The 13,651-nt window shown below is 36.1% G+C and overlaps 1 protein-coding gene across 1 annotated transcript in view; it reads right to left on the bottom strand.

The window, feature by feature from the left end:
* Positions 1–673: 673 nt before the first annotated feature.
* HOATZ (HOATZ cilia and flagella associated protein) overlaps positions 674–13,651 on the bottom strand; it is a 26,642-nt gene continuing 13,664 nt past the window's right edge. Inside the window, exons 3-5 of the mRNA XM_012557328.1 lie at positions 3,634–3,693; positions 2,976–3,028; positions 674–731 (exon numbers count right to left, since the gene is read on the bottom strand). Coding sequence (XP_012412782.1) covers positions 674–731; positions 2,976–3,028; positions 3,634–3,693 — 171 coding nt within the window. The remainder of the gene's footprint in view (positions 732–2,975; positions 3,029–3,633; positions 3,694–13,651) is intronic.

Raw genomic sequence — 13,651 nt, 5'->3', positions numbered from 1 at the left:
AGCATATGACTCTGAGTAGGGTTGTCAATTGGGCAATTCAGAAGGAACATACACTTAACATGCTCTTTTCTAATATATACAAAAGACAATGACCCTTGGAAGTGAGGGAGGTTGGCACTGGGATTGCATATGTAGGTTAAGCCACAGGCATACTAAATCAGTTATTCACAAAATCAGAAGCAATTCATTTCTGGTAATGACATCAGACACATTCCAGAAACTGAGCAAACCGAATTTTGGGAAAGCTTTTTTTTTCAAAGCAAGAAAAATTTAAAGAATTGTCTTTTCATCCCTACTTTCTTACTAATTGTTTTTACTGGTGGTCTACAGGTTGGGATGCATAAAACCCTTGTTTCTAGTTTATCTGGTATTCATAAAGTAGGTCAAATCTAGAAATTCTGGAAATATCCTTAAAATACAAACCTGATAAACAGGAGTTTGAGAAGATATGAGAGGATAGAGATGATTATTTTTGTATTGTCAAACACAGAAGTATCCAATAAGCAAAATAAATACAAGTATTCAATAACTGGTAAAATGCCAAGGAGTTTACATATTTAACCTTTATTTCTTTGTCCATTTTAACTAAGTGATCCCAAAGATCTGATGTAAGAGTAGGTTGTTTCAAAAGTGAAGATATAAGTAAGCCATCCTCCACTATGTGTGAATCAAATTAGTCCAAGGCTTTGACTTCTTCTTGATCCTGTTTCTCTGACTCTGATATCACCTTCCTATTGATAGTAACACAAATCAGTTCCAATACACAGAACTCTATAGTTCTGAACACACCATAGCATGAAAACAACTTTTGAAAATTTCCCCAGTAAAAATTTACTATCTTGTGATTCTGATTATGCATTAGGTTTACTTGCAACCAAATATAAACTTATGTGTGGGAGAAGTTGAATCTGAAGAATGGTACCATTCTTTTCTCTTCCTCCAGAGACTGGATACTAGGGTGACCCTTGACTAAATTCTCAGCACTCAGGATGAGTAGCTTCAAAGCTGAGTCTAGTCTTTATGTGGTTAAGGGAGAACCATTAGAAGAAATGCAGCTCTGCAATATGTCGTTTCTTATTTATAGGAAACACGCTGTGAAATGTGATTTGAAGGGCCTGGGAGAAGACCAACTACCCAGACATGTTTTGTTCACAGTCACACTTTTAAGATTTCATCACTGGTAATTTAATTCTTTGGATTACCCATTATTCCCTGGAGTCAGTCCTCTTTTAAAATGCAAATATTCCTGGGATGCATAATAAACATATTGCTACTAAAACCTTACTATGAACATACTTTCTAGCTCTTTCTCTTTGACAGGGGGACCCAGATTACCCTGAGAAAATTTGTTGGGGGAGGGATGGTAAAGGTGTATCTGTGTATGCAGGGCATTTTGAACGGAGAAGAAAGGATGGAGGGAGGAAAAGAGAGCAAAGTTAAAGCATTTCACAATTGTTTCTAAAATATTTACAAAATTATAAAAAGCTTCTAAATTAACATACAGTATAAAAACATCACATTCTAAATAGCTAATACTGAACTACGTGATATTTTTGAATGAAAATTTTTTGTTACAAATATCTTTTGAATTCCTACATGCAGGCAGTGTGGGTAGGCACTTTGGGGGACCCAATTTCTCATACAGCTTACAGTTTAGTTATGGAACAAGACATAAATACATGAAAAGTTAAATAACAATTTAAGAGATTACGAGAGTTGAATAATTATAAGATACTGGCACAAAGTAGTGCATGATTAATTGTCAAAAGAATGGTACAGACAATAAACGTATAAGAAGTTCAGGGGAAGGAAATGACATACTGAAATGGAGTAAAATTCAAAGGCTTCAGGACAGATACGGGAAAAAGAGCAAGTCAATGTACAAAAGGAGCTAACTAACTAAGCTTTTAAATTATTAAAGGAATTATCTGTTGAAGCTGTGAAACAATGTTTTACTGTTAGGGTGGATCAACATGAGTAGTAGCAGGAATGTTCTGAGTCATTCCTGCAAAAATACATACAGAAATCTAGGGCACCCCAACGTATCTGTTGATGCTATTCAAGTAGCAGTCTTCATCCATTATTTTAATCAGATCAATGAATCTTTTGATTGGACTAGTTTTGCTCTACGTTTAGAACCTATGTCAAATCAGCTGGCTAAAAAGCAAGAAATTAAATTGCTGAGCCTTGTGTAGACAATACAGATAGACAAGGAAATATTTTAATTTTTTCAAAAGGTATTTTTTATTAGTGTAGACATGTCCATGTACTTTATGGGTATTACTTAGATAACATTAAAGGGAATCAGCCTCAGTACATATTAGATCAGACTCACAATTCAACTACTTTCTAATTGTTCTTCCCTGAATTTAGTATGCAAATAAATATTTGCCAAATTAAAGTTGAGTTAGCTAGATTGGTTTTTAGTCATAACACAAAAATGGAGAGATTTCCGATTAGGGGGTTCTTTAATGATTAACTGGTAATAGCTGGTTTCCTTTAATATCTTCTAGACCACGTGCCTGGTCCCCTTCTAATATTATTCTAGGAATTAGGCTATTAATCCATCACTGAGAGACTATAAAGCCATTGCTACGTGAACTTGGTTTTAGAAAGCTCAGATATGCCATTCGCGGTATCATAGCTGGTGGTTTACAAGGCCTGCTGATCTGTTAAAGATGGTGGGGTAGGTATGGGTAGGAAAGGGTTGAGATGGGAAGGCAGGTTAGCTGGGATGTGAAGGGATAGAAAAAGAATGTATACAGAGATTCAAGACTGATCTGCTCTCCTGATATGCAGGTGGGCCTACAGCCTTTAATGTTTTTGAGAAGAAAGTTTATTCAAGGCAAGAAATCTAATACAGTAGGGTGGGTTTTCAGAAGACTTGAGGTAAGAGGCAAAGTGAGTAAGCAAAAGCAATGCTTCTCTACACAGTAACAAGAAAAGTGAGAGTATTTTGACAGAAGTAAACTTACTTTGCTTCATGTACTTTGGCCTTTCTTCTACAACGAAGGGAGATCATTTCTTTCTAAAAAAAAAAAAAAAAAAGACACTAAAACTAAAAAGGAACAATTTCACTTCTTTCACTGACAGAAATTTGCTGACTTGAAAAAGTCTGAGGTAAAACTATAAAAGAATTTATACAGATTAGCCTCTTAATTTGGAAGCTGTGGGTTCAGAAATATTCTAGATTAGGGAATATGGGATTCTCTCAGGAGAATGTGTATTTTGAATCCACACGTTTACAGAGTGCTCTTATTGTTTTTATTAAGCGTGTTCTTCTTCACTTAGCATTTATTTTTCTATGAGCAAAGCTAGATCAATCATTGCAAAGCAAATATTAGCACTGAAGTAGCCTATGTTAATACCCCACAGATTTATAATAAGTGGACAAGAAGCTTCACTGAAAATAATACCTCACCTTTCACACTAGCAGAGCTGCAAACTCTGGAGATATCTTTGGTTTATCAAGGATTAACAAACTCCCTGATTTTTATACCTCCCCAACAGTTTATAGAAAGTTCTGGACCCTGGGTATCTAGATTCAAGAAGTCAATCTACTAAACCTCTGAGAAGTCGCTACAGTTCATCCCTCCAGATAGAGTTATCTGAATGCCTCACAATCAGTCTCACCATGATCCTTTCTTCTCTTTGTTTTCTTAATAGTTGGAGAATCTCATCTCTTTTCTTAGCCTGTTTAAAGGGAAAAAAAAAAAGTGGATGAGCCTTTGACTCAATCAGTAATAGAGCTTTGTGCCTGTGAAGGGTAGTATTCCATTTTCTTCTCACATTCTTTGGCAGGGTTTTAAAATATTTTTTCCATGAAAGATTTATACTTTATCATTTCAATACAAAAATATGTAACACAATCCAGTGTTGGATGGATTCTAGAGGATGTTGCTTTACAAACTAATAGAATTTTTTCCCCTCTGTCTAATAATAGCTAATTTTTGTTAAGCCTTTACTACGTGAACAATTCTAAGAACTTTATACAAATTACATACTTCTTCTAACAATTCAGGAGCTTGAGGGTACTATTACCCCAATTTTATAGACGAGGAAACTGAAGCTGAGGGAGATTAAATAACTTATCCAAGCTATTAAGTGGCAGGACTGGATTTGATCCCAGCTCCATCTGACTATAAAGCCCAGACTGTTGACTACTACACTAAATTGCCATTTAATGGCAGCGAGATACAAAATCAGCCAGCTCAAAGAACATGCCACCACCTAAGTTCATGGTTAAGCAGGCTCTTCTTAGTGGCTTGCATACGGGAACAAAGCCTTATTCTCTTATCTCTCCTTTCTCTGTCCCAGATATTGAAACTTGTACATTCTCCAGTAAGTTTTCTTAAATGTTAAAAAACTAATTTAGTCCAAGCATGAAGATTTATCAAGATACAAAAACCAAACCAGTTGCTGTCAAGTTGATTCTGACTCATGGCGACCTTACGTGTGTCAGGTTAGAACTGTACTCTATAATGTTTTCAATGGCTGATGTTTTGGAAGTAGATCACAAGACCCTTCTTCCAAGGTGCCTCTGGGTGGGTTTGAACCACCAACCTTTTGGTTAGTAGTCCAGTGCGTAACCATTTGTGTCACCCAGGGACTCCTAATTATAGGTGCAATATATTTTTACTAGACGCCATCTATGTTCAGTTTTGGAGATAGCCAGGCAGAAAATCACATCTGTAGTATGAGAGAACAAAAGAAAAACTGGAAAATCTGAAAGATAAAACTTGTACTTCAGGAGTCAAATAAAATGAAAGAAATTCCATTTAGATCAAGGCCAGAAGCAAGACATAACTGAAAATAGACACAGATTTGTTATAACCAGATAAAATTCTAAGTCATCCATCCATCCATCCATTCATCCAATATTTATCGAGCACATACAGAGTAACATTATAGTGCTAGGGGTTGAACAGAACGCCATACCTGCCTGAAAGATGATTGCAGATTTGTCGGAGAAATGTGCTGTAACAGGGTTAATGCAGCATGCAATCCTAATTCAGACTGAGGGGCAGGCACAGGAAAGCTGTCCCAGAGGAGATGATGTCCAAGCTTAGACCTGAAAGTGGTAGTCACCAGGTAACCATGGGACAGGTTGAGGAAGAGAGCTTTTGAGGCAGAGTGTGTATAAAGACCTAGAGGCTGCTACATTGCTAATTCCTCAGGATGATCCTAGACCCTATTCCTGATGGCTCAGCTGCATGGAGAGCTGGGAACCTCGGCATGTTCCACCGAGACATGTGAGAGGAGGAGCCTGTACTGGGGCATCTGTAATCATCAGCTGGGCTAAGTACACTGGAAGTACACTGGGTGCCTTTGCTTTGCATCATTCTGTTCAAATCTTATGAATTTTCCTTTTGAGCCTACAAAGCCATCTATTTGATTTTGAAACTGGATTTCTACTTTTTTTTTTTTTTTAATTTTAGGCATCATATATCACAGTTACCAAAAGGAAAAAAAAAAAATTCAGAGTACTTCTAAAAAGTAAGCTAAGTTTAATAATACCTGTCAACTTGCTATAGATTGAGTAAAATGTCTGTAGACAATACCTGGGGTATTTTCAATGTACACATTCAATCTTAGTTTCTTTTCCAACTGTTGCATTATACTTGTACTCAATTGGAATTAATTGCCTCCATATTGTGATTACATAGCATTTCCTACCTTTATTATGGTATTGATCTTACTTTTTCCCTGCTTTATCACTTAGTTGCTACCATATCTGTGTCTTTGCGAGTCTTATCTTTTTACTCTTTCTTAGAGCTTAGCAGAACCTTGTATATGATACGTAATTAATTTTTGTTAAATTGAATTGATTGAGTCATGATGTGTGAATGAAATTATTGCAGTGGCTAATACACAATTATTAACCTAAGCAAAAAGAAAAAAAAAAAGTTTTAGAAAGTGAAATCAAACAGTGGGATAAGTTTAGTTCTTAAATCCCCTGTAAAGAAAACTATATGATTATTTTCTCTGGAACTATTGGATGTCCAAAGGCAAGCTATATTGTCATAACGCTTCTAATATAAAAAAAAATTTAATCACTAGATTATAAAATAATAGTATAATAAAAATACATTCATTTATTTTTTACTTTGATTTCAGATCTTTTTATTATTATAATGGGTTTTAGTAACAAACCAGTTTTGTAATATATTATAGTGCACAGAAACAAATCTTTCAAATATGATTTGATTTGTGTTTCCCGATCTGCTTCCTGGAAATGAATAACAAAACTACTGTAAACAACTGTGCCATCTGAACACAGTTGCCGACTATTCTAAGAAATCTCCGCCAGGATAACTAAATAGAATTCTGTGGTAAGAGAAAATCCTTACAGTCTTATTACTAGGGAAAAATAATTTACTTGCTAATTTCATAACAACAAAAGGATTCTCATTTCTAATCATTGTGCTTTATTAATGAAATTTTATAAGACATTTAAAAATTTAATTTATTAGTTCCTAAAATAATACTTTTAGGTCAGAATGCATATTTATAATATTTCTATAGTATATGTTTATATATCTTATTTATATTACATTAATTACATTTACTCACATTTTATTTTTATATTTATAATTATTCCTGAAAAAATAAATTATGGAATAAAAATTGATTGTAGGAAATTAGGGTATGATGATATTTCAATTTAATGTCTCATAGATGGCTGATGAGTTTTAGTGTCACCTCAATAGTTAAATTGCTTAGTCCTGTCTTTTTGACTTTTTAGAGCCAAACAACTTGTGTGGCAACATTAATCTAGATTAGTGGAGTCAGATAAATTTGGGCTTGAATCTCACTTCTGCTCTGTGATTAACGGCAAGTACTATATTTTTTTAAATAATATTTTATTGAGTTTTTGGTGAAAGTTTACACAGCAAGTTAGGTTCCCATGTGATAGTTTTCACACAAATTTTTCAGCGACTTTAGTTACATTTATCATAATGTGTCAACATTTTCTTTAATTGTATTATTTGTTCCCTTTCTATACTCTAGTTTCCCAGCCCCCTTATCTTCTTATCTTTGCTTTTAAGAAATTGTTGACCTTTTGGTCTCATACTGATGGTTTTTGAGCAGGGAATTGATCTTATGAGTAATGTCCTTTATTTTGTGTGCCACTCTATTTTGCTGAAAGGTGATCTCAGGAGATAGGCTCGGTTCTAGGTTTAAAGAGTGTCTCAGGACGATGGTCTCACGGGGTCTTCGGTTCTCTATTGTTCCCTTTTGTCTAGCTTTTTCTTTTTTATTTTTAATAAGAATTTGAGTTCTGCTCTATATTTTTCTCCCAATCTATCCAGGATCAACTACTGTGGCCAGTCAATGGTGGTAGCCGGGCACCATCTAGTTCTTCTGGTCTCAGGGTAGGTGAGGTTGTGGCTCTTGTAGACTTGTTTCTTCTCTGTGCTTTTGGTTACCTTCTTACTGTCTTGCTCCTAGTGAGTCAAGACCTGTACTTGTGTCTTAGGTGGTCACTTGCAATCTTTTAAGACTCCAGATGCTATTCACTTCACTAGGATGCAGATCATGATTTTCTGTGAACTATGTTATGCCAATTGACTAAGTTGTCCCATGAGACTATGGTTCTAAGCCTTCAAACCCAGAAAACCGATGTTGGAATGTGTTCGGTTATGTCTGAGGAGTATCTGTATATGTGTCTTCAATGAATGTGTGAGACTGCACCCACGTATTTGTTCAAACCCACCAGCTGATTATCTCTTAGGAAATTGTTTCTGTGGTTTTATTGTTGTGATGGTGCTCTGGGATTCCAATAATTCTAATGTTAGATTTCTTAATTGAATCCCACATTTCCTTTTGGGTTTGTTTGCTTTTCTTTGTTCTTGTCTCTTGTTTCTCTTGAGCCTTGATAAGTTCAGTTATTTTGTCTTCTAGTTCACTGCCTTCTGTATGTTCGACTCTGTTGTTGTTTCTCTTGCTTTTTCTAATTCAGATATTTTATTCTTCAGTTCTAGTAGTTTTCTTTCTTTCTTTGTTTTCTGGGATGTTTTCAATTTCTTTGTTAAGTTTCTCATTTGGTCCTCTATTTGTTTCCCAAACTCTGCTAGTTTGTTTTCTGCGTGCTTTTTGTTTTCTTTAAACATATTTAGCACCATAGTCTGAAAATTATCAATTATTTGCATTATTCTGGCTCCCATAGGAGAGATTGCCTCTTCTCCATGTTTTGCTTTTGATTGCTCCTTCTTCTCTTGTAATTTCATGTTTTATTAACTTTTGTTGAACTTGGGCCATTTTGTTATCTTTTTTTTTTTTGCTTCAAATTTTTTATTCTGTTTATTGTGGGTAAATTTTCTGATTGGGTGCCCGGGTGTTGCAGCAGCCAAGCGTCTGGCTGCCAACTGAAAGGCCAGGGCTTGCATCCACCAGCTGCTCTGTGGGAGAGAGATGTGGCAGACTGCCTCTGCAAAGACTCACAGCTCTGGGAACTCCACCGGGCAGCTTCCCTCAGCCCACCTGTTCGTTTTGGGTCAAAATGACCCTGCGCAGTAGGTTTGGTATCTTCTCGGGAGAACCACTAGATGGTACTCTTATCCATAGGTATTTTTCAATGCTGGTTCAGGAGTTCTGTACGTTTGGCCTCTGGAATTCAGTACACTTGTGCGTGAGAGGTGGGGATTTAGTTGTTCGGAGACTCTGCTGTAAGGGATAGGGCTTGACTTTCCTGTGGCAATGGTGCGAGGCTTTTTATGTTTTACCCCTGCGCCTCAGCACAGACACTCCCACAGTGCCCTGCTATGGGCCGTTTCCTAGTCCCTGATAGTCTGAAGTATTCCCTTCACCCTGCTGCCCTTGCAGTTCCTCCCGGTCCTAGTGCCTGTCTGTCTAGGGCCTCAGGAATATTCAACAGCACTCTCACACAATGCCACAGACTCTCTTTGCCCCCTCCCAATTGCAGAGCCCATGAACTCCCACAGCCAATTTGCACTGCCTTTAAAAAAAATCAAGTTAGCACTACCTTAGATTAGCTCTTTTTCTGTGTTATGTGTTGGGGGTGTTAGCCAGACCTGTTCCAAAATAGCTGCAATGAGTGAGTGCTTTCGATGTTAGCGGGTAGGATCTCCCAGTTTCTGAGCCGCGACCCCTTTCCTCCTCTCCCCCACTTCTGGATTTACCCCAGCTTGACAACACGTCAGCTGCTGTCCAGAGTTCTGAGATCTCAGTCTGTACTTGTTTTTAGTCATTGTTCAGTGAGTTAGTTGCTGGGGCAGTAAATGGGAGTGTCCACTCACTTAGCCATCTTGCCCTGCCTCCAGCAAGTACTATCTTAACTATCCCCCCTGTTCCTCCTTTTCTCCCTCCAACTGTAATCACTAACCCATAGGTTAGAGGTTGTGATGTTGGGTAAATAAATGAACCACTTCTCTGAGTCTTGGATTTCTCATCTGTAAGGAAGGTTGTTGTGACAATTAGAGATAATACAAAAATTGCTTAGCATAATGCATGGCATATGGTGGAATTCAATAAATGGTGGCTATTTTAATATTATTTATTATGATTATGAAAGAAAAAGAATTTTTTTAATGTGTCCAAAATGTGGAAAAGAGTGGGAAAAAGAACAGAAGGATGGATTGTTCACTTTCTGTGTATAGGCATGGAAGACTTAATGATTCAACCTCTGACCTATGCGTTAGTTAGTGAATGCAGTTGGAGGAAGAAAAGTAGAAATAAGGAGGGATGTTTAAGATTATTTGGCATTAAATATGCATTAAAAATTCTTCTGTCCACAGATGCTCTAGCATATTATGAAATTTTTCCTCAGTTAATCTTCAGTTGTAAAAATAGCTCTTAATGAATCCTAGACTTTAAAAATAAAAGAAAGTCAGTTTCTTCTCAAGACCTAGTTCTCACATGAAAACTTCATTTCTTCCTTGGGTTATGACTGAAATTCTTTGACTGAAACATTCATCAAAAATAACATTAGGCAGTATTTATTTCTCTGAGATTACTTATCTACGTTACCAAAAGAAATTTTCTTGACTACCATGGTATGAAAGATGAATTATTGAATTTAATCTTAAGAATGTCTTAGAAGTATATTGAATTGATTCCATTTTGTTTAGTTAACTGGCAGCATCCCAAAACTTAGAGAATCTAGAAACTCTTGAAAATGGCATGGTATAGTAATTAAGCACCTTGGTTTCATTGCCAGATGGACCCAGGTTCAAACCCTCTCTTTACTATATTTTAGCTGTGTGAGGTTGAAAAAATCACTTAACATGTTTCAGCTTCAGACAGAGTTTGTTTTGAGAATTAAATAAGATTGTGCACTTACAGTGTACATGGGATGTAGTTAGTTCTAAAAAATATTATTATTATATAGTTAGAGGAACAGGTTGCCTGAGAGGAAAAAATATGAAGAAAACAGACTAATAAGTGTGGGGGAAAAGATACTAATTCAAATGGGAATGAAAAAAATCCTTTATTCTTTCCATTGGTTATAAATGTAATATATGCTCATGGCAAAACATTAGAAAATATGAAAAAGCACATAAAGGGAAATAATGTCCACATAATCCACTGCTGAATTTAAAATTTTATATTGTAGTTCTTGTTGTTAGGTGCCATTGAGTAGATTCCAACTAATAGTGATCCACGTGACAGAGTAGAACTGCCACATAGGGTTTTCTAGGCTGCAATTTTTAAGGGAGAAGAACCTTAAAGGAGCCCCAAAATAGATAATCTAAGGATTTAAAAACAATACATCAGTGGAACAACCAGAATGGAAATAATGAGAGTGTTCATGCATTGTGAAGAATGTAACCAATGCCGATGAACAACTTGTGTAGAAATCGTTGAATGGGAACCTAAACTGCTGTGTAAACCTTCACTGAAAACACAATAAAATATTATTGAAAAAGTCAGTAAACTAGAAGAAAAATAAAAATATACACCAAAGGGAAAGGCCAGCTAGGGAAGTAGTAGACTAATGATCTCAACACAAAAAGCATGCTCAGTGATGAAAAGAAGATAGCAGGTCAATTAAAAATAAATGGAGACATGAAGGTATGTATGAGCTCAGCATGCTTAAAGATGGTGGTAAGCCTGAAATGACTGAGGCAAGATGTGTGATTTGGGGAGCAGGATTATAAAATGTATGATAGTTTGAATGGGATTATACTGAGGACCGGCAGGCTCCATTTTTCTTCTGTGTTACAAATGCAATAGAGGAATGTGAGAACTAAATGATTGGCTTAAGACAAAACTATGTTATCGGTAAAAATCTTACGTTTGGGTTTGATTCCAAAAGGCAGTATGTACCCCTTAGCTTGTTGACATTGATAACAGAATACTTCAACTATGAATTTATTCTATGGATTACCATTTCCTCTGCCAATTAATTAAAATCTGTTATGTAAGGTCTACAATTGTCGTATAGTAAATGTATATCTACTATAATAATAACACAGGAGCCCTGGTGGTGCAGTGGTTAAGTGCTCAGCTGCTAACCGAAAGGCCGGTGGTTCGAACCCACCAGCTGCTCCATGGGAGAAAGATATGGTGGTCTGCTTCTGTAAAGATTTACAGCCTTGGAAATCCTATGAGGCAGTTTTACTCTGTCCTATAGAGTCGATATTAGTTAGAATAGACTTGATGGCAACAGGTTTTTTTTATAATAATCAGGCAGACTATTGGATCTCAAATGATCTACTATGGCTTTAAAAGAGAGGCAGAATAATCAGTGACAAGGCTTTCTCCAGCACGAATCTGATTTTGGAACGTGGACCTAATGGCTGTAATCTACGGGAGTGGATGAAAGATGTTACGGGGGGAGGAGGAATGCTGACTTGCAGGAAAAATATGCAGATCTCAACACCTTTTCACACCTCCTGGAAACTGCTTGATTCTAGCTGAATTCCCATATCTCATATATGCAATTTTCATTAAAAAATAACAGTTTACTAAAATGAGAAAAACATATCAGTCATTATATCTGAGGGACTCAATACGATTTTTCTTAAATGGCAATGTCAGTAAAATAATTTATCTATTGTGGGGAATAAAAATTATGTATTTTTATTGATTCTGTTATATATATTTTAATGAAAAATCAATAATAATTACACGAGGAACTAGCTCTTGTTTTAAAATACCCCAAAAAAATGCATGCAGGGTAAAAGTATAAGGGAATTAAAAAAAATGCTTTCATATTGTTTTAAAAGGCATTTATTTTTATTTTTTTACAGAAAGATAAATTTATAGCCCTGTATTATATTGATTTATTCAAAAAGTATATATATATATACACACATAACCCGTTACCATCGAGTCAATTCCGACTCACAGGGACTGTATAGAACAGAACTGCCCCATAGGGTTTCCAAGGAGTGGTGGTGGATTTGAACTGCCGACTTTTGGTTTTCAGCCAAACACTTCACCGCTGTACCACCAGGGCTCCATCTATATGTATATATATATATATATACACACATATGTTGTTGTTAGTTAGGTGCCCTCAAGTCTATTCTGACTCATAGAGACCCTATGTACAACAGAAGGAACACCGCCTAGTCCTGCACCATCCTCACAATTATTGTTATGCTTGAGCCCATCGTTGAATCCACTGTGTCAATCCATCTCATCAAGGGTCTTCCTCTTTTTCACTGACCCTCTACTTTACTGAGCTTGATGTCATTCTTCAGGGACTGGTCTCTCCTAATAACATGTCCAGAGTATGTGAGATGTCGTCTCACCATCTTTGCTTCTAAGGAGCATTCTGTATGTTAAATAGGAGTGGTGATAAAGGGCATCCTTGTCTTGCTCCTGTTCGCAAGGGGAATGCTTTCAGCCTCTCTTCATTAAGAATGATGTTGGCTGTTGGTATTGTATAGATGCCCTTTATTATGTTGAGGAATTTCCCTTCTTTATCTATTTTATTGAGAGATTTATCTGGAATGGATGTTGGAGTTTGTCGAATGCCTTTTCTGCCTTGATTGAGAAGATCATGTGATTCTTTTATTTTCTTTTATGTGATGGATTATGCTGATTGATTTTCCAATGTTGAACCATCCTTGCATACCCAGTATGAATCCCACTTGATCATGGTGTATTTTTTTTTTATATGATGTTGAATTCTATTGGCTAGAGTTTTGTTGAGAATTTTTGCATCTATATTCATATGAGAGATATTGGTCTGTAATTTTCTTTTTTTGTGGTGTCTTTGTCTGGTTGTGGTATCAGGGTTTATGCTGACTTCATAAAATGAATTCAGAAGAATCCCTTCCTTTTCTATGTTCTGAAATAGTTTGAGTAGTACTGGTGTAAGCTCTTCTCTGAATGTTTGGTAGAATTCTCCAGTGAAGCCATCTGGGCCAGGGCTTTTTGTTGTTGTTGTTGAGAGTTTTGTATTACCTTTTCAATCTCTTCTCTTTTTATGGGTCTGTTCATATTTGCTTTTTTTTTGGGAGGGGGTTTGATGATTTTTTTAATGAGTATGAAGTGGTGTCTCATTGTGTTTTTTTTTTAAATTTATTTTTTATTGTACTTCAGGTGAAGGCTTACAGAACAAATAGTTTCTCATGAAACAGAAGTACACATGTTGTTTTATAACATTGGTTAACAACCCCACAACATATCAACCCTCTAACTTCTCAATCTCTTTTTTTTTTTGGTGAAAATACAC

The sequence above is a fragment of the Trichechus manatus genome, unplaced genomic scaffold, assembly GCF_000243295.1.
Source record: "Trichechus manatus latirostris isolate Lorelei unplaced genomic scaffold, TriManLat1.0 scaffold00094, whole genome shotgun sequence".
Taxonomy (NCBI): Eukaryota; Metazoa; Chordata; class Mammalia; order Sirenia; family Trichechidae; genus Trichechus; species Trichechus manatus.
The sequence above is the reverse complement of the archived record's forward strand: the minus strand, read 5'-3'. Positions and strand labels throughout refer to the sequence as shown.